We start from the raw sequence: 23,105 nt of genomic DNA, 5'->3' as shown, positions 1-23,105 counted from the left end.
ATACACGCCGACACATTTACGCTGGCACTGCTCTTTGGTTCCCATGATTTTCCACGCACAATAGTTTTCAGGCATATATATATATGATGTTTTTTTAATTAAACATAATTTGCCCTATTGTTATATATGAATGACTTTGATAGGTTGCCATCGACGAGGTCAACCAGGAAAAGATTTGATCTTGACAAGCTAACCAGCGATCCGCAACGAAATACGCCGACCAAGCTGAACAGGATCATCCAGCAGGCGAAAAAAGAATTTCGTGACGACGGCGCGTCTTATGTGTTTTCGACGTACAAAATTATCAACGATCTCTCCGTCGATGATATCTTTGAGGAATTATTTGGGGATAATGATCCCGTCGGCGACGTCATCGACGGTAAGATGTCAGATGACCGCGCCAGTAGCATCATTAAGCACCTCGGCGATACCAACTACACGCTGTTGATAAAATTTATAACTGGAGTCGTTGACGAGGATGGCAACGATAAATGGATTACCCGCGATAAACGCGATCCTGTTCTTGCTGGTGGAAAAACTGTTTTGTTGAGTCGCGCTAGCAGACCAGGAATGCTTGTTGGAATTGATAGTCCATATTATAACAGAGCGTACCCTGTAACTGCGGTCGTTTACGGATTATATCCGCTAAAAAAAAACAGAAATTGGTAAACTCGCTCCGATGCGAATGTCAACGATGTTGAATTGTGTAGCGGAGCGAGTAATGGAACATTTCAGCAACGCCGTGCGAGGCAACGGTTTAACACCGGCTAGAAAATCCAAGATAATGGGTTGGGCCAGCAGCGTCGATGACAGCGGGGCAACAATAGCTGATGTTGCTGCGCTAGAAAGGTCGCTGAGATTTCCCATCACGGTAAAGTCGTTGACCGGAGAAGAACTGTATAAGTCAAAATACAATTGTCGCGGATCCCCGATTGAAATTATTGATCACAACAGTCACGCCTGGACAGAGTCGGTTAGGATATTTTCCCGAGATCGTGTTGTGAGGCGCTACGACGGTAACATATTTGATTACATCTATGAAACGAGTAAAACAGATCCCTTGTCGGTGTGGTTATTTAGCAGCGACGAAGAATCTGAATACGATCAATTTGTAAAACCCAACGGAGAAGTATACCGAACTGAGTCGTTGCAACACACAATGAGAACACTCGCGGTAAAATACTCAGTTGATGATTCCTCGATAGATCAGCTGCTGACTCGCTGTTTCACTGTGCCTAGTGTTGCCGCGCATATAGCCAGAGACAGAAACTCGTGGAAGCCAACCAGTGATAGATTCCTCGAGGATGTCAAACTAAGCTGTGTCGAATACGGTCACGGCGGGCTGTGGAATACCAGGTATGATTACCGCGATATGATCTCGGTAGATATGGCCGCGTGTTACCCGGGAAGCTTCCTTGGATACGGAGAGTGCAGCGAGTATTTTTAAAGATTTGGTCATCCGACTGCGTTGATGACCAGAGTATCCATCGATGGACCGCTGCCCGATTTTGACCTGACTGGATTCGCCAAGGTGACCTCGTTTCGACTCGCTGCGGGGCTGCATCCGATCAGTTATGTGTGGATTGGAAAACATCTCGCCGAGAAAACGTTTGCGCCTACTGTGTTGGTGCGATTCATGATAGACAGCGGAATACTAACGTCGTTAACCGTCGGCGAGGCAATTATATGTTATCAGAAACAAACTACAGTTTGGTTACCAACGCCGGTCGCTTTTGTCTCCAAGGAAACCATGGACCAGTGGACCCCAGAAAAGGTCAACAGGTACATGGCCATGAGGGAAAGCGAAGCGAAGGACCTTGGACGAAGGCTAATAGGAAAATTTACTCAGGGCGCAGCGTTTGATCACAAAATACATCACAGCAGATTAATCCTTGATGAGGCCGAACTTGATTTTATAATAGCTGATGCCGCCGCCAAAGATGTTTTGTCATAGAGAAGATGCGATGTTATCGAACGGAAAAAAATTAGGCACAATTGTTAGCTACCTTGACGGGGAATCGCGTCAGTATACCCATTTGAGATCGTCAATGTTGGCTTGTGTTACTGTAAATCTGCTATCGATGGTAAACAGATTTTCCCGGACCGCGGTGAGAGTTGCCACGGACTCATTTTATATATCACGGGAACATTTGCCGCTGGTAAAGAGCATCGTCGGAGAGTCGGCGGAATGGGGTTGCTGGCGCGTGAAACAGGAACGGTTACACGAATACTGTGAATCGGCCGATGTCGAAATCAAAGACAGTTATGTTGAATTGATGACACCATCGACGACAATATCATCGCTACCTACCGTGCACGATCCTATTGTCAGACACAGAACTGTGTATTTGAGCGGTCCAGGCGGCTGCGGCAAAACAACCAGGGCAATTAGTCGGTTTCGAAACTCTGATATGACCGTGCTAACTCCCACACACCGACTTGCCAGGGAAATGAAACAACGTGGCGTTAACGCGCGTACGTATCACAGTTTCTTCAAGTACAGCGGAGGCACGTGGACTCCTGAGCGAATGGGCACAAAGTATATCCCTGAGAAAGTCTTATGGGATGAAGTAGCCACGGTACCGCTGGATACGTTAAAGCGGTTTCTTGAGTGGTTGTTGACAAAGAATACCGCGGTGATAATGTGTGGCGATCACGGTCAGCCACCGCCGTTTACAGGCGAATCCCCGCATGAGTGGCTAAAAAATTCTGTTGACTATTACGAAGAGATCGACGACGACATCAGAGCGATTGATGACCGACTAAAGAAGTTTAAGAAACTGATCCGGCTACAGAATAATAAAACCCAGTGTTACTGTATGCGTAAGATAATTCCTAAGACATCCGTGAAAGACTTCCTGGCGACGTGGACTCCAAATGATATTGTGGTGGCGAGTAGAAAAGCGGTCAGGGACGCACTTCAACAGCGATTGTTTCAGTTGCATCGAGAAAAGTTTTCCATGATGCCGGTACCGTTGTGTTATAGACCAACGGATACACGACAGCAAAATATTGATGTTGTCATTCCTGGGAAATCTGAACGGCAACAGCTGGTGCTAAACGATATTGTGTTAGTTGATATTGATGTCGTTGACGCTGCACTTGCCGCTGATAAATCACCGTGGATGCTAGGATACGCTATGACAATTCACTCCGCGCAGGGATTAACCATCGAACACACAAAAGTTTGGATCGTTGATGATCGCATCTAGTGGTCCAATTTAGTTTACCTGGCAGTGTCGCAAGTACGAAGAATGTCCCAGTTGGGAAGAATTGTGTTAGATACGTCAACGACGTCGGTCGTCGACGAGTCAGCGATGATTGACACGATAAGAAAAAAATTAACCGATTACAAACACAGCGACAAAAAAAATAATCGAAAGTTTGATCTTGATGCTGAATTCGTTATTGCTTTGAAACAACAGCAAAATAATCACTGCGCGAGCTGCAATTGTATAATGCTGTGGAAATACCCGAAAAATGACCCAAGACAATTCACGGTAGACAGAAAGAATAGCACCCTTGGCCACACACGCGAAAATATTATGTTGACCTGTCTTGAATGTAATAGACGCAGAGGCGCAGCTACGCTAACGGAATCACTTTAGTGATCGAAATCACCTCAGTGATTTTGGCGGCAACTGTGTATCATCGGGAATCACCTGAAGCTGCTCACGGGTAAATCCGCGTTGAGGAGCAGTTGAATCTAATCTGTAGATTGCTGGTCTGCCAGTGGATCTTGTCACGGCGGATATTTTGTGTGTGGTAACACTCCAAATGGGATCAGTCGCTCTTCGTTTGCCACCTTCAAGTTCGCCCGGTTCGTATAAATATCCAACTGTGACATTACCCAACACTGGCTGTGTTGAAATATTATTACGTTGTAACTGTATATATTTTTTTGTGATTGCGATGGCAGGTTTCATGTTGGTTGTTCGGGTGATCTCGTTATTTAGCGCAGCTATCACACTTGGTAATCTTGCAACCCATTCGCGCGATCTCGCATCCTGAATAAATTCTTTCGCGTACTGATACCCAAATAATCTTTCGGCAAGTGTTCGATTAAATCTCTCAACGATTGCCTGATCACGATGAATTTCAGTGTGTCCACGTCGTATGGTAACGTTATGTTGCTTCATCAGCGACGATACTGCACCCTGAAATTCTTTGTCAGGATCAACCTGTAGCAAATGTGGCCATCGTAGAGGTCCTCGCTGATAAATTCGTTTAAACGCATCGGCCACTTCAGATGCTGTCTTTGTTGTTAACGGCGTTGCTTCCTTGTATCTGCTTGCAACATCAACTACTGTTAACGCGTATTTGTACGTTTTCCGCCGAACTGTATCATGAGGCAGGAATAGTATGTCGGCCTGGTGAACTTCGTTGGGCACACTAACGTCGAAATGTGCAAAGTTGATTCGGCTAGGCGGCGGTAAATAAATTTGCCACACTGCCTGTTTTGATAGCCAATTTTTGGCAGTAGCCGCCGTAACCCCTGCTGCGCTAGCGAGTTTGCTGATTGCCGCGTTACCTCTCCAGTATCCGATCGGTGAATAATAAATCGCCTCCATTATTAATTACTAGCGCCTAATACTAGTTTAGATTTCATTGCGGATCTTATTAACCAGTTAGCGAGTGATTCTTTGAGAGATTTATTTTTAATGGCGTTTAGCGCGTGAATTAATTTTACGTCTGCGATATGTCTCTGCTGCAAATCAGGATTTTTATAAGCTACGTCATGAACATGACAAGCTGCATCGATAGCATTCACGGGGTTCTCACCAGGTTTAGGCTGATTGTCACTGTCAAGTCTTATGTCAAGTCTGGTTCCGGGGCCACAGTAGTTGTATCCGGGGAGATGTTTTTCACCGGGATACTTTGCCCAGGGAGCGCCAGGGAACTTTCCAAGTTGGGCTGCGATGTCGCCTCCGCTAAACTTTTTTTTGGAATCTAAATTTTTTTGTGCCACATCGAGCACATCTTCCTGTGAGCGCGGATCGATTATTTTTGTTGTAATCGTTGTTAGATCGTTTGTGGGGGTTCGTGCACGGCACTTCACACAATATAAATCCATAATATTATTTATTTGTATACAAATGGAAGTTACCGACTTTTCTGCAACGAAGATAAAAGAACCGGTGAAGCATAATAGTGTGCTACCAAATTCAATCAGAATGATCATCATAGGACCATCCGGATCAGGTAAGACACAGCTGCTGCTGAATCTGATAATGAGGTGGATGAAATGGGATAAACTATATTTGGTTGCCCCGTCTGCAGATGACCAGCGATGCTATCAGGTGTTAAAAGATTTTAACGAAAGTGAAAAAACGGCTGTGGGAACCGACGAAGACATAGTTGAGTTCATAACTGATATCAATGACGCGCCTGGCATTGATAGCATTGATGGATCAATTAATAATCTTGTTGTGTACGACGATGTTATGCTGGATAAGCAAACAAACCCGGCAAGAATATTTTCCCGCGGTCGCCATAAAAACACAGATGTGATTTATGTGACTCAACGGTATACACAAATTCCAAAAGTTATCAGAGATAATTGTAACGTTCTTGCGGTGTTTAACGGCGTTGACGTGCATACGCTGAGAAATATTCACCAAACCTGGTGCAGCGGAGACAGGGATTTAGTTAAATTCAGAAACTTCTTTAGTCGTGCGCAGCAACGTCCACACGGATTTGTGACGATAAATTTACACGACCCTGCGACGAGATATCGTGTTGGACTTGACACACTTTTTAGTTAACAATTTGTGAGCAGCAGGGAGGGCCAAATCCACAATGGGTTTCGTGGGCAACCGCAGCGCAATAACGTATCAACCGCGCTGACTATCCCGTGAAACCCGTTATTTTAACGCGCAGACATCTCTATTGTCGATGTTAAACGAAGAAGGGTTTGTATCCGTAAATGCGGGATACTGTTGTAAATTGATTGGTGGAACTGGTTGTTTGGTCTGGAAACCTTGTCCGATTCGCCCTCCCTGCTGCTCGACTACTATTGGTATATCTCAACCATGTACTGAGACGGAGATAGCCATTACAACTACTGAGTAGTGCAAATTTGTTTATCGTCTTGTTGCAAAGCCAAGTTTCCAATCACGGCTCAAAGGACACAATATACCACCAATATCTGATATGAAGAAAAAGGATTGTATTCTTCTCGAGATCACACATTTTTGCTTTTAGAGATTTCGGAGCAATGAACTTGGAGATGGAGATGCATTACTTCACGGCATGTTTGAGACTTTTAATGGTCAATAACCTTTGAGCCTGCAATCCATGAATCTAAAGGACATTTAATCCAATATTTACCCACTTTTTGCATTCTTTGATATAAAAAAAAAGTTCTTTCGATATCATACACATCGTTGTTTTTCTTGGGCGCTTGTTCAGCTCAAGCAAGTAAAATGTTTCTTGCAACATGTCTCCGTTCATAGGTCCCAATTTATACGCATGTGCTCACTAACGTGTCCGGTGACACGAAACAGTGCTATTCGGTAAATAGCTTTTGCTAAATTAAGTTGTGCTTTTATAATGTGACCCCAATATCCGGTTTTTAATATGCTTCTTTTCTCTTGTCTCTGAGGTTTTAAAAAATTGATCATACAAAGCTCTGAGGCGTCACTTCGATGGATAACACCCAATGACTTGCACTCTTTCTATCAAGTTATATCAGCCTTTGACCACGGCGTTTGACCACAGCTGATAAGAGCAGCAGATGCAAACGACGATGACCACGTTGTAAAGGTAGTAGTTGTGGAAATGGGTTTCCATTTTACATCCGATGGGGACACACTAATATTGAAAAAGGGTCTGCTAGCATCATCCATAACGGAAGGCTGGGATGAGGAGATGGGGAAAGGGAGGCTACCAGATCATTTGCACGTTCTACCCTATGTAACTATCTTTCTTGACGGGGTGTTTTGCTAGTTTCCTTTTTCTTCTTGGGAGTTGCTAATGTGTGAATTAATTGCACCTCTTTTCTTTGTTTACTGTCTTTTTGATTATAGATTTCGAATTAAATTTTGCAACTGAAGTCTTGGCTATGGTATTAGAATCGAATCGCAGAAGAAAACGAATAATCACACCTCCAGGAGATCCACTTCAAAACTGGTTCCAAGATGATGTGAGTATTTTTTTTTTAGAAAAAAGCATTCATGTTTAAGTGTAAAGCTGCATTAGGATTTTCAAAAATGTGTTTAACGATCAATGTGAATAATTTATTGTAGTAGTTGACATACTGTCAAATAAACCATTGTAATAATTCTCTGAGACTGGGTTTTAACAAATGCTTAATTTCAAAAACAAATACGAGTAGTACGAAAGCTACATTATATTTTTTTATGGGAAATTGACCAATTGCGTATAGTAGTTGACGAGCTGTCAAACTATCCAATTGAAACACTTCTTTGAGAGAGGCCTCTAGTGAGTACAAACGGAAATACTGTTTAGTATTGTCCGAAATAAGACACGTAAATGGTGCATATTTTCTATTTGTATGCAGATGTAAACGAAGAACCCGACGTATAAATGATTGGACCACTTTCTTTACGTCAAGCTTGAAAACAAATCTGTACGAAACCTTAAAATATCGGGAGCGGTATATTTTAGATCACTAATATGCATATGACATCTGATTGTCATCTTCATATGCATAAAGAGCCATGGTGTTCCTAGTTGTTTACCCAGGACACCAAAGTAAGATTTGACCTCTTGAACTTATAAACATTACTACCCAATGAGCATCAAGATAATGGGTATGCCTTGAAAAGGGTATACCTTGAAATGGGTATGCCTTGAAATGGGTAGGCCTTGAAATGGGTATGCCTTGAAAACTTTTCATCAAGCACTAAAATATCCTAATGTTTGTTATTATTAACTTTGTTCCGAAGTTCCGAAGTTCAGTCCGTGGCGAACTACGAACTGATAACCTGGAGCTTCCGGAAAAGAATAAGAAATTGTCTGATGGAATTGCGAGTACTGAGTGTAGATTGGACAATTTAGAATCATGGTCAAGAAGGAACAATATTTTATTTCATGGAACTGAGGATACACGGCGCGAAAAGAGGAATACAAATATTTTGATATTTCCTGATAGACCTTCCAGTTAACTTACTTATATTCCACTGAGATAAAGCGCACAGTCTGAGTCAATAGCCGCTTTGATGACAAATTAGACACATTTGCTCCAGAAATGCGTCGATCTACAAATACGTATGTCATCGATCAGTTTGAACAAATGCTAACAAAGAATCTCATTGAAGGGCTAGTCTTACAGCATGGCCATGAAACAGTAGACAAACAAATAGAGATTAGCTATAGTAATTAATCAAATTGTCTTCTATTATTGTGACTTTGAACGCCAACTTGGTTCATATCCTTTGTGCACACTTTGTCTTGATTTGCTTTTGTTACATCTTATTTTTTCATACAAATCTGGAAATAATTTTAACGATTTCTGTTGTAAAATAAACTATGTGGCGGGAAATATAAGCACGATTGAAATACAATGTTAAACATTATTTAAATTGACAATTTTACATACAAAAAATATATCTCACATAAAGATTTGCATTCTTTTGCCTGCATGGTGGGGGACGAAAGGCAAGACATCGTTACAATCAGGCAAATAAATGTCGACACACTGCCACCATTGACTGTTTTTTAAAAAAGCCGCGCCCTTTCATGTTTGTATCATGCGTTCATTAACTTTTGAAAAGGTTACTGAAAGTATTATAAATTAACCTCTTTAAGAAGCTTTCATAGCTCATTAAATGTGAATTTATTCATTTTGTTTTCTCAATGAAACACTGACAAATGATCAAATCGAAGCTCCCTCAGGAGTCGAGTCTATGTATAGGAAATGGCTTGGATTCACAACGTCATCTGTCCGTTACTTTCTGGACACCAACGTAAGGTTATCACACCTTTCTTTACATTGCAATTAGAAAAATGGGAAACACCTGAAGGTTGAATAAGCATACAAAATCAACAGCACTGCTGCAATGAAGGTGAACAATCACAAAGTTTAGGAATGATTGAATAAAAATTGAAAGTTGCAAAGTCAACGCAAAGCATACATTCATATGTATTGCTTTATTTTTTCTCAACTTGTGTGTGTGTGTGTGTGTGTGGTTGCATATAACACGTGTGTGTGTGTGTGTGTGTGTGTGTGTGTGTGTGTTCAGACAACACCAGTGAAGAAAGCCACAGATCAGGAGGAGATCCCAATTACTGTTATGAAGGTCTCGTGACATGCGATTCAGATCGACAAGCATCCGGACCTGATGCAGATTGCATGGTTGAGTAGACATCGTCAAGAGCATTTGTTTAAGAATGTGACACGACTTGTCAGGCCCTGCCATCTATCAATGCATCAATTTTCAGGACCCTCAGAGAAGTCGGGAGCTTCATGCTTGTACCATGCATATATATTTAATCCCAAGAAGATAACGATTTTGTTTAGACTAGAAATAAAGGAAAAAGGTTTCACTCCAATATAGACATGTACTATCAATTAACGCAGACTAGAGTTGTGGAAAAGTCAAGACAGGTGATTTATATGCATATAGTGAAATGAGAGATGACGGAAGGTTACGAGCGATGGACTCGTATTTGATGCGGTCGGGTATGTACATAAACGTAACTGTAGTCATAATGGAACAAAAGTATTAATATGTTTGTGAATCTTTTTATGTGAATAACAAATGTCTGCATTTCGTTATGTAGCCATAAGTAAAGTTCGTTGCCAAAATGAAAGTTCATCAGAATCGATTTTGATATGCATTACTGATAATCCTTGGTAAAGCTCATTTCTTGCCTTACTGAACAGTCTGCGTTCAACACGCAAACGATGGTACTGTCTTATCCGGAATCCTAAAGAACAAGAAGGATTCAAATAAACATAATCCAGCAACGTACATTTGTGTCTTAACCCGCTTGAAAGCACGGAAACCTTTTTTTTTTCTTTTTCTGAGATGCTAAATAACTTAGAGTGCAAAAATGTTGCGTTCTGTGATTGATATTTTAAAGGTTAGTATACATGAATATTTTCTTGGTGAAAGTGGTTTTCTAAGGTACATTTACTATGCACTCGTGTTCCTTTAAATATTTCTAGCTTAAAAAGATTCCGTTTTTTCTGATCAATTGTTCTGTAATTAATAACCGAACATCAAATACAACATATATAAAGAACGATTAACAGTAACATGAAAATAATCCTGTACTAACATCAAATACAATATATATATATATATATATATATATATATATATATATATATATATATATATATATATATATATATATAGAACGATCAACAGTAACATGAAAATAATCCTGTACTAACATCAAATACAATATACATATAGAACGATCAACAGTAACATGAAAATAATCCTGTACTAGCATTCCAACGCTCTTTCCATTTCTACAGAGTATTTTTGACGGAAGACATTTTTATTAAATTATACAGAGACAATTTGATGTTTTGATAAAACAAATAATATTAAGGATAAATGCTTGTACAAAAACACTACACAAACTATTAACAAACAAAGGGGCTATAATAGTGTCCAAATTTCTCGAAACATCATTCGAATAATATTGTTAAGGTTTATTTTCATTTAAAATTACTGTAATAATATTGAGATTTTTTCTGAAAGATATTAACAGCTTTAGACAAAATGGACTTTCGCAAACAGGATCTGTGCGTGTATGTGTTTGTGTTCTCTCAAAACAATAAAGTTGACATATTCCAGGAGTTAGATCGCATTCAAAAATAGAAACGGGAAGGAAACACAAAGAAAAAAAGCAGCAGCACATGTTCGTTTTAGAAGGATTACGCTTCTTCGAAGGAATTTATTTACATTCTTTTAGAATGGTTTAAGATAATTTTCAGTGTATGGTACCTTTAAATTTACTTTGTATGACAAAATCCAGGTTAGGCTAACATTAGTATATGTTAGCTTAAAACCCTTTGTTTTTGACAAAATCCAGGTTAGGCTAACATGGAAATTTATGCAAGAATTAATTTAGTACCCGTCTGCCATCCATTCGTCCAACCATTTATCTATCCATCTATCGGTCCACTTGTACAAGAGTGTACTTTTATACGAATTACGCTATGAAAAGGTGATCTCTAATAAAAGTATTTAAAAGATCTGAAATCTATCTAAAATTCTGCTAAAACTCAATATCAATGCTGACATGAAATGTACGTAATATATGTCAACATAAGGTCCACTAATGGTACTTATTCATATTGTAAATCGACTGAAACCGACATCACATTCCTCATATAATTGACTTTAATTTACATTTGTGTGATTGGCTGATATTTATGTCTCTAAGTGCGGATCAAGCTGATGCATCGGCTTCATCAGGTGAGAGAAGTAGCAGAGATACGCAACAGTGTCGTTAATGATAGTGTCTGCTTTGAAGTCAAAACATACCGATAAATTGCTGGTAACATCCCATTGGACTCTTTGAATTATAACCAGATAAGAGCGGAATAGTATGTTCTGTCTTCATGTGCATTTCACATTCTATATCTTGACAATAGGATTTGTATTGGAAATGAGTATGTCCAGCTAATTGATGCTTGCTAAGTGCTTTATACAGATGTAATGTGTCACACACATATTAGCATCACCACTAACTCTAGAATTCTTTTGTTTGTATCAGAAACAAAATGTTAATCTTCTAGGAAAGAAATAATGCTAAACGAGAGGATTCTTGCAGAAAAAAACAGCTTCAAACTGATACTTTGACACAAGGTTGGATAAACATTAGTATCGTGTTTAAATACCATCAAAGATGGTTGGATGAACATTGACAACGTGTTCAAATACCGATACAAATAGTTCGGTGAAAATAAACAACGTGTTGAAATACTAGTAATGATTTCTGTAATAAACATTTGTCAAAGTTGATCAAATATTAGACTGTTGGACGAAAATTGACAACGTATTCAGATATCAATAAAGATATTTGGATGAAAATTGACAACGTGTTCAAATACCAATAGAGATAGTTGGATGAAAATTGACAACGTGTTCAAATACCAATAGAGATAGTTGGTTAAAAAGTGAAAAGATAATTGATATATCCATTTAAATAACGCTACAATCCACGCACACGTCTTACTGAGTACAAGGATTATTTCATTGAAAGATTGGTAACAAAACGGAGTGTGGAACTCCCAATACTGCTTAAAGCATGAGTTTCACCTTCTTTGTTGTTATCGTAGAAATCTTGCTTTTCTTTGGTGCACAAGCCTCAAACAACGTTCATTTGGGAATTTTAATCCAGTACAAAGAAGACGGAACACTTGGTGCAGAAGCTGAAATTGCAGTCCAACTTGCAATTGAAAAGGCATGTTCTCTTTCTCTCTCTCTCTCTCTCTCTCTCTCTCTCTCTCTCTCTCTCTCTCTCTTGTTTCAGTGATATTGTATAAGGAGCTACATGTATATCGGTGCAACCGAACTGCCTAAATGCGAAGCTATTGCCCTATTCTTCCATCATCCCTCCATCCATACATCCATGTATGCATGCATGTGTGTGTGTGTGTGTGTGTGTGTGTGTGTCTAATTATCCTTCCGTCCTTGTTCCAATATACTAGTCTATTTTCCTTCCTACCTTTCAGACGTATTTAATAATTAACAATATTTCATCCGTCTTAAGGGGCCCCGAGTGGCCGAGTAGTCTAAATCGCTCTCCGTTACGGATCACTGCCATCTCACCTCTGTCTGCGTAGGTTCGAGTCTCGGATTCGGCCAGTGTGGGTACGTGAGAAAGCTTGCCAGTAGCTTCTCGATGGTCGGTGGTTCTTTCAGGGGATTTCCCGGGTTCTTTCTCCACCATTAATACTGGCCGCTATGTATAGCCTATCGTGTGCTGAAAAATGGCGTTAAACCCTGCAACAACAACAACAACAAAATCATCCGTCTTACCAATCGTTCAAACTGAAGCCGTTCTGTAAAATGAACATAACATGGCGTAAGCATCTTAAGAATCCTTGTTTGGATTTACTTTTAGAGGATTTAGAGAGCCAACATAGGCATACACATACGCAAAACAGCACACACACAGGCATACCACATATGCAAAGCAACACATCGAGTCATACACATATTAAAAGTAACACACAGAGGCATACACATATACAAAGCAACACACACAGATACACACATATGCAAAGCAACATACAGAGGCATACACATATGCAAAACAACACACACATATGCAAAGCAACACACAGACACACGCATATGCAATGCAACACACACAAGCATACACATATGAAAAGCAACACACACAGACACACACATATGCAAAGCAACACACACAGAGGTATGCACATATGCAAAGTAACACGCACAGACGCACACAAATTCAGGCACTCTCGCACACACACACACACATTGTATCAGGGCAATCATGATAATTCATTCAAAGCCGCCATTATCAAAGGTAATTTTATGAAAATCGCTAAAGGATTGTTGATCGTAGCAACCTACAAAATTCCATCTGTATCTTCCACACAAAAACAAATATTTCAACTATACGTTACAAATAAAGGGACAGGAGAGTACGAGGTCTTTTTCTTACACAGATTTGTTTATATGTGAAAATTCTTTTCAAAACATCTTATATTTGCAAAAATAGATTATTCGTTTGAACCATTTGACCCAAACCTAAGTTCGCTTGCTGTATATCCACGTCTAATCATATTAATTTTTTAATGGGGGTGGGGGTGTTATTGATATTAGTTTTTGTACTGAACATAAAGTCAGTTTCATTTAAGAGGTACTTTATGAGTCAATATTTTTTTTTTTAAATTACTGCAAAAGTCTCCATAACATGTATCGGCAACCTATCATTATTTTAAATACCAAAGTATCAATTATGCGTATGTAACATTTATATTATTCATTCCTTGTGTCTTAATGAATTCATATGCAACTAGGTCAGATAAACGTAAACAACGTTATGACAGCGGTGTAAATGCGTAAACAGATTCATACGTTTTGCAACGATGTCGACAATGCATTAGCTGCTCTCCAATATCTATTAATCCAGCTCCAATTTGTTAATGTCTATGCCGAAGAACAAATTATGGATAAACATTCATTCCATTTAATGGGATCGCCACGTACGAAACCCATTTATATATTATGGTCACCAGTATATATTTAACGGGTACTATTCATGTTTGTTAGATTTTCGGAAGAGTAATGGTTGTTCAGGATAAATTTCTGCTGTTGGAACTTGCAGATAAATTATGGTTTATGGATCAACGAATATTTGCAACAATAAAACCATCGCAAAAGTCAGCTACAATATCGAGGAGAAAAATCTTGTGAAAATGTAATTCACTCCCACACACAGTGTCATGAAACCACAAACGCTTCAGCGCTTTCACGAGTTCCGATAACATTGTAGTGGAGACATTTTTGACGTAAAACATAATTGGACATATTTATAAATTAATGAATTTCTATAAAGTATATTTGTACCTAAATTTAAAAAGAATTAGGACTGCAATGATGCATAGTTTATCCAATCTTTGTTTACCTAGCCATCTTGGAATCTGATCGATACAATTCATGGAAACATACTTGCTCTGTTATTCTTTGAAACGATTTGCATGTTATGTTCATTATTTATCCGTATGGCAGGGTTGTGTCACGAATAACGGTACTTTGTAGTAGAATGTAGCGGTATCGATCAAACTGGGGAGTTTTGAGAGACATGTTATCACCGTGTGCTAACAATCCATCATGAAAAAAAGAAAGGAAACGTAAAAATGTATTTTTAGCCGACATTAAAACAATATGGTTGCCTGGCAAACATGCACCGAACAGAGAGGAGAATAACCTTATAAATCTTTATCTTTCACCTGAAACTTCATTTTGCATAAAAGAGAGCTTTGTACTTATGATTTAAGCAGTTAGTGGCCTGTTCGTTCACGGACACAGTCCCCAACGTCTTCGCTGATGCAATTTGTACATTATCACGAATCATGTATACCTCGAGTCCACGCTTATTCCGTGCATATGTCTGCATGCGTGACTTTAGCCTGCCTGTCTCTTGGAAGGCATACGTATATAAATGTAGATGGGAAGATAGGTGGCATATAATGTCCTCTGACGCTGTTCTATTAAATCAAACAGGAAATCTTGACTTCCTATCACAGTCTCGTTTCTGTGTAAGGTAGATATCAAATAAATTGATACACCGGCATCAAAGTTAAGATTTAAAATGCGTTCTCTGAAAAGAATTGGCTATTGATTTCTCAGTTTTTGACTCGCGAATTACCTTTGTACGTGTACAGCAGTCATTATGAGGAATACAGATATTTGCAGTAAAACTGCAACTAATGAGAGCAAAGAGTAACAAACGATCCCAGAACTGCGAATTTGTCTCATCACTTCTTTGCATGACATTCGAATCCGTAATCAGAGAATGTTTACTCTTGTACCCGTAAATGAAGCATAAATACGTTAGCCTTAAGTCTGGTGTTGGAAGACTATATATATATATATATATATATATATATATATATATATATATATATATATATATATATATATATATAACGGAAAGTGTTATACTGGATCCTACAGGCGGATATGTGATTGCTTGATAGCAAGAAGTGAAATTATTTACGTAGAAAGAATAGTATCAAACATGTTAGATAATTTGTTATCCACCATTACTGAGAATCGAACCCGCGTCCACCGGTTATTTCAGCCTTCGCCTTGCCTCTTTTTTAAGCTCACGTCCCTATAAAGAAATGGAACTTTGTCCTGAATAAAGGTATTTCTGCCATACAGAAACACACGCTTGGTACCCAAATAATTAGCCCTCATCTAAGTGTACAGCCATTCTGAATTCCTCCCACAGGCTTATAGTAGTTAAAATTCTAAGTTATAAACAGCACCGGACAAACAGCATAATTTCACTTGATGTCATCACGCATCATCCTGTTGGATTCAAATGTAGTATATTCTGCTCTGTAACGTCATTAATTACAAGAAAAACTTGTAATTACCTCAGTTTCAAGGATCAATACTCTATTCGTGTATTCATTTTCCTGAAATTAGAAGACGGTTATAAAAGAAATGAAGCAAAATTTAAAGAAAAACAAAAAATCTGTATTTTTATACACTTAGAAGTTCTTCAATCAATACGTGTAACTGTCTGACAAAAGAAATTTTCGTATTAAAATTGTGTCCTCTACCAGCGCCAGTATTTTTGCACTATATCAGATTAGAGAAATAATGTACCGTCTCTACTAGCGTATAGTGATCCACGTAAAAGCAACATTAACCCTGACGCGCAGTTGTAATGATTCAAACTGATCAAGGTATGTTTTGTTTAGTTTTAACATAGCAAAGGGCATGGGCGCAGATCTGCGTACCATATGTTTACAGTGTAATTCGATTGATACCCTCGTACAAGCGGTATTTGTCGTGTTTAAAACCCATGCATAACTCACACCCAGCTATCCTCAACCCAACCAAGTTTTGAATGTCAGACGACAAGCAGACACAAAATGGTCTACGGCGAATCCTCTGCTGCCATGATTTTTGTCTGAGATAGAGACAATGAAAAGGACACATCATTAGCTTTTGGTTTAAAAATTTAACTATGGAACCCGTTGTTAAGTATTTAAACAAGAGTTGAAGATTTCTTCAAAATTGAGGAAATACTCTAAATTTTCTTGTAAACAAAGGAATATTTCTTCGAGATAAATGTAGAATTGTATGACTGTTTGACTGCATTATAGATGCGTGATCAATGTCTTGTGGAAAATCGTTGTTACTAATTGAGCAACAAAAATTATTTATTGAAGCGCAAATCCATTTAACAAACTCACCTATCATTACTAGTCAAATAACAATTTGAAATACGATCAATTTCACACCGTTATTTATGAAAAACCTTCAGTGACGTATAAAGCCACAAAGAGAAAGCATCATCAATGACATGCAATTGAATAATCCTTTTGCTTCCATGAGGTTCTCTATTTCTTATCGAAGTTTTCCTGATCAAACCACTGGACATCATAAAATTCAATCCTATTGTTTTAATGCAGTCGTTTATTTGTAGTATTCTTTTCCTACAGAGGTAAATTAACTGCGTAATGTAGATTCTTAGAACTTTAATCGTCTTTTCGATTATCACAAATAAATGTTAAATAAATGTAAATAAAAACACAGATTACAAACATGTTTCTTCTTTTAACCCATAATTCCATTCTTTCATAAAGTTTTTTTCCCTTTACATCAAGCTATTTTTTTAAATAAAATCGATGCATACATTAAATCTTGCTACCACCCCTTTAGTGTTGACTATTTTTTATACTGTCTACTGATCTGTCTACTGATCTTTGACAGTCAGTATTTCTGTAAAACAAAAAGAATTTAAACTCACTGGTCATAAATTTACCTACGACGTTGACGAACTGGAAATTGATCCTTCAACAGGCACTAACATGTGTAATTCAATAAATCATCCTGAAGAAAAATCAGTCCACCGATTACTAAGATAGAAACTCACAGAAAGCACGTTTTCGCTCTTTCATTTGATACGTGCTTGAAAATATTTTTTATTTCCAGAGATCCCAACAATTTATTTCAAATGGCAATGCACCTTGTATAGTTAATAATCCAATATGTCATTCATCTACCACTATTGCCTTCGATGACGTCGCGTGAAACAAATAAGTCTATGATCGATGTATCGGCCCTATTTAATCAAGTTAAAATTAGCATCTGAATGTAAGACATGACCGCTGGTCAATATTGCTTTTTATGACAGGTCAACAAAAATGGCCTGTTCATTTCGAAACAAAACAGAGGCCTTTGCCACTGATTACTTTATACAAAAAGAGAAAATAAAATGTAGAATGTTACTTTCTGTAGGACTTCCGACACTTGATTATCGAATCTCATTGTAGTATTACGTAAAACATACAGTAGGAAGATTGGAACCCCCAAATTTCTAGGTGATCGATCCATTGTGCATTTCTATTTGAGTCATAACAGTAATGCCTGATGGAATATCTTGTGTTGTTATAATATGAAATTCGTAGAAAAATGTTTGACTACGTTAATAGTACAAATACAAGCATTACTGCGTCAGCGTAACTATCCTCAAAAACTATCAGGTAATTTTTGTTATTGTTAGCAATTAACATTTAGATTTATTTGTTTTTTTAGATGTATTCATCTCAGACTTCTTTAAGTTCTTCAGATTTATTCATCTCAGACTGTGTTACGTTTTTCAGATTTATTCATCTCATACTGTGTTACGATTTTCATATTTATTCATCTCAGACTGTGCTACGTTTTTCAGATTTATACATCTCAGACTTTGACCAACATACACAGAATGGGACTGAATTTCTCCTATGAAATCGCCGACACGGAATGTGATATCGGGACTGGATTGTTTCTTATGGTAGAACTATTCAGAAACACGGATGCCTTTATTGGTGAGTTACACAATTAGACCCTTACCCCTATGTTCATCAATTTATGTTTCAGCGTATGGGCTAAATGCCTTTCTGGTACGAGAAACAATTTCGTTTACACGGGTCCTGTCGTGCTTATTTTCTTAAATTTTCGATTTCTCAAAATTAATTTTCAGATATTTTGGAAATAAAAATTTAAGTCTAGAAAGATCGAAAGTTACATGACCAAGAAGAATGAACACTGAGTAAATTACTTTCTCGAATCTGCAAGCGAATCCAAATTCCGGTTTCGGGCTGACATATCAATCAACATTTATTTAGTATCGTCGTACCAAGGTTTGGTACCGCTATGCCTCAATATGTATCCTGCCAGGCTCGTGATCAACAGGTCGGGAATTCTTGTCTCAAAAGGTTCATGTTCAACTCATAATCATCAGGTCGGGAATTCTTGCATCAGTAGTTTTCTGAAACACTTATAGTCAGCAGGTCGGGAATTTTGTCTCAATAGGGTTCCTGCCACACTCATAATCAGCAGGTTGGAAATTTTTGTCTCAATAGGGTTCCTGCCACACTCATAATCAGCAGGCTGGAAATGTTTGTCTCAATAGGGTTCCTGCCACACTCATAATCAGCAGGTTGGAATTTTTATCTCAATAGGGTTCCTGCCACACTCATAATCAGCAGGCTGGAAATGTTTATCTCAGTAGGGTTCCTGCCACACTCATAATCAGCAGGTTGGAATTTTTATCTCAACAGGGTACCTGCCACACTCATAATCAGCAGGTTGGAAATTTCTGTCTCAATAGGGTTCCTTCCATACTCACAACCAGACTTTCAGAGGTTCGTATCATGTTCAGACCAGATATTTTCATACTCTGTAGTGTGCCTCTGCATGGAATAGGCACTTTTTTTACCATGGTCGTCCGCTGGAGGGGCGGGAGGGGGGGGGGCGGTACTTCTGCATGCAATAGGCATAATATTTACCATGACCTTGGCACTAAATATTGTTTGATGTGCAGATGGTGTAGTCAAACATCTATGAGTTAATCTTAACTAATTTCCCAAAAGTAATAGGAGGAACGTTTCTGCATAGTTGGTATGCATAATACACACATACATGCATACATACATACATACATACATACATACACACACACACAACCTGCTGATTATCTCTTAAGTTGTAATATAAAGCGCTAGCCTTTATATTGAGTTCTTTCCCACCCCCAAGTAAAAATCAATCCGCCGAATCAGGATTTCTTTCTTGAAACTGTTATGTTTTGTTTAAGCGGAAGGGGGGTGAAGACATGCAACATTTCAACGGTAAAGAGAATAAACATACAGGCGTGTAATTTAGTCAATAACCAATTAATGAGAGAGACGGGGTTGAAGAGAACGAAAGAAAGAGAGAAAAAAATCAATAGAAGAGAAAGACAATTCAATGGTTAGAGCCATTTTTATCCATTTCGTTTATTTAATAAAATGTATTACTTAGAATGTAGTTTTAAGTATTACACGAGTCTAGTTTCCTGGATATATTTCTGAAAATTTAGGAATATTATAATGTTTGCTTTTTATTTTGTTCCACTTACCCTTTCAATAATAAATCTAGAGTTGCACAAAGTATGCGTTGAAAGATAGAACGAAATAGCAAAGATCATTAGTATTAAATAAGCGCAATATACAAAATAGTGATCCACGTATTCAGTATCACGGCCACAAGTACACATGGAAAAATCTATTAAATTCACCCTGTAAATGTCGGATTGATGGGACTACATGCGTGTACACGAAAAGTATATAGTATTTTAAAGTGACAAAACACGGTCTGTAGACGAAATTGCAAGGAAGTATCATCAGCAAATAGCCTTGCAAGTGAGTTCAATTTGTCTTATCTATCGCTGATACAAAATAAAAAATAGTAACGGGTTTAGCAAGGAAACTTGGGAACCGCAGCAGTTAGCCGACGTTTTGTTGATATTAAATTTCAATAAAGAATTAAAAAATAATAAACATCCTATCAAAATAATAATAGTTTATTTCCTAATTTCAAAAATGCAGTCGCTGCTTACGATTATGTTTTAAACGTGAAAACGTAGCAAACATACGAGTTAAGCAGATCACACTTTTCCTTATCACTTATTGCAACATTACACGATCAGTCTGTAAGCGGATGCAGTAGATTCAGTACCTTTGTAGACTGTACTTATTTCTTCGTTATTTTCCAATAAAATCGATGATTTGACGGAAGCCAAATTTTCATCAAGTTTTCACAGATATTTTTAGCAGCCTTTTTCAAATTTGTAACTTTTTATTTATCTTTTCCTTATATTTTGATTGCGTTGTTTGGCTTTTGGTTCGGAATATCTTAAGCCTGTTTCTTTCCATCGCCTATCACCTTGATCCTGATGTAAACCATTATTCTATTAGCGACCCTTTTTATTGGGATATATATATGTTAGCTAATCGTGACCTTTTAATTGGGATATATATGTTAGCTAATCATGATCTTTTTATTGGGATATATGTTAGCTAATCGTGACCTTTTGATTGGGATATATATGTGTTAGCTAATCATGATCTTTTTATTGGGATATATGTTAGCTAATCGTGACATTTTTATTGGGATAGATATGTTAGCTAATCGTAACCGTTTTATTGCGATATATATGTTATCTAATCATGACTATTGTTATTTGGATATATATGCTAGTTAATCATGACCTTTTCTTATTGGGATATATACTTTGGCTAATCGTGATCTTTGTTATTTGGATATATATGTTTGCTAATCGTGACCTTTTTTTGGATATATATGTTAGTTAATCGTGACCTTTATTATTGGGATATATATATGTTTGCTAGCCGTGACCCTTGTTATTGGGATATATATGTTTGCTAGTCGTGACCTTTGTTATTTGGATATGTCTTTTAGCTAGATTCAGACGATTAGATTAAAAGTTTCGCATGCATGATTAACAGGGATACAGCAATTATATAGCTAAACCCAATTTGTTATTTTAACACGATTATGTCATCGATTGAAATTTGCTGATCTGTGTGAATCGAAACATATTTCTTAAACGTGCCACTTACTTTAACAGGTGTATCTAATACGACACAGGTGGCTTCATGATAACTGAGCTGTTTCATTAGGGCGCGCATGATTTGTGTTTGGCGCAAAGAACCAAATCATTGCACTGTTATTGATTGAATCGAGTCGAGTGTAGATTAGAGAAAAGAAGAAATTAAAGATGGCATCCATCATACGAGAGGTTGTTGTTGTTGCTGCTGTTGTAGGGTTTAACGCCATTTTTCAGCACAAGATAGGCTATTCATGGCGGCCAGTATAAATGGTGGAGGAAGAACCCTGGAAAATCCCGGAAAGAACCACCGGCCCACAAGAAGCTACTGGCAGGCTTTCTCACATACCCACATTGGCTGAGACTCGAACCCACGCAGACAGAGGTGATACAGCAGTGATCCGTAACGGTGAGCGCTTTAGACCACTGTGGGCCCCTCGTACGAGAGGTTATGATTTCACTAGTCTGGGTGTAGGATGATCATGCAATCAGAATGTTGGAAGAATCGTCTATGCCTTGTATTGCAGCCACAACTCTTATACAAGATAGGCAGTAAGACTGAATATAATGATGAGTAACAGCAGCATGCTTTTCACTTGCATGCAGATTTGGTGAGTGGGCTCTGATAACGGTCAAACCTTATTCTCTTATTCATTTTGCAGTCTGACTACAAAAATAGAAAATGGATATCAATAGTTTCATAACCTGGTCGTTTCTTAACCTAGATTTTTATCCAGCAATTTGACAAGCTATCTTTGATTTAATTTCGTAATATTTTAATTATTATATTTACTATAATTATCACTTAATTACTATTCGAATTACTTATTCATTATTTTTATTCAAAGTTAATATCCTTTATCCTTTTTAAGTACGGTATTGTATCATTTAAATCTGATTGATTCGTGCGTACATAATTTTCTTGCTGCCTCACGGCCTATACATGAAGCTGTTCTGGTCTATTCATATATCTCATACACACTATAAACTTTTTCTTGCGATTGTATGCACTATAATACTTAGGAATAAAAAGATGTATTTTAAGATCAATTTAAGACTCGTTATATATTTTTCTTATGTATTGTTTTGTGGTACTTTCAGCAATTCTAACATTTGACGTCATTTTCATTTTAACAATTAAAATACATTATTGAAATGTATTATCAAAATTATTCACAATTCTGTTTTATTAAATGCAACTAATATAATTGGAAAATACAATAGCATATATAAAATTACTGATTACGACACATCCCAGCTTCGAAACGATATGCTCTAAAGAAAACAGTCACCATCTAATTATTGGCAAAATAAATAAATAAATAAATAAATAAATAAATAAATGAATAAATAAATAAATAGAACTCTCGCTACTAGGCAACACATTATGCAAAGCTCTAAAGTTTAATGAAGACGACATATTTTTAATTTCCCAGCAATGGAATAAGATTGGAATACGTCTGTACTCAGAAACAACATAAATTGTGATCACGTGGTACTTTAGCTTATAATACAAAAGC

At 37.7% G+C, this 23,105-nt stretch overlaps 1 protein-coding gene across 1 annotated transcript in view; it reads left to right on the top strand.

Annotated features, from left to right (window-relative positions):
• The window catches only part of LOC149772584 (atrial natriuretic peptide receptor 1-like), a 102,345-nt gene that overhangs the window by 9,627 nt on the left and 69,613 nt on the right, over positions 1-23,105 (top strand). Inside the window, exon 2 of the mRNA XM_089947617.1 lies at positions 18,317-18,523. Within this exon, the coding sequence (XP_089803743.1) occupies positions 18,317-18,523 (207 nt within the window). The remainder of the gene's footprint in view (positions 1-18,316; positions 18,524-23,105) is intronic.

Source organism: Sinohyriopsis cumingii, unplaced genomic scaffold, assembly GCF_028554795.1.
Source record: "Sinohyriopsis cumingii isolate HCF-2022 unplaced genomic scaffold, ASM2855479v2 utg001387l, whole genome shotgun sequence".
Classification (NCBI taxonomy): Eukaryota; Metazoa; Mollusca; class Bivalvia; order Unionida; family Unionidae; genus Sinohyriopsis; species Sinohyriopsis cumingii.
This window is presented reverse-complemented; position numbering and strand designations above follow the sequence as displayed.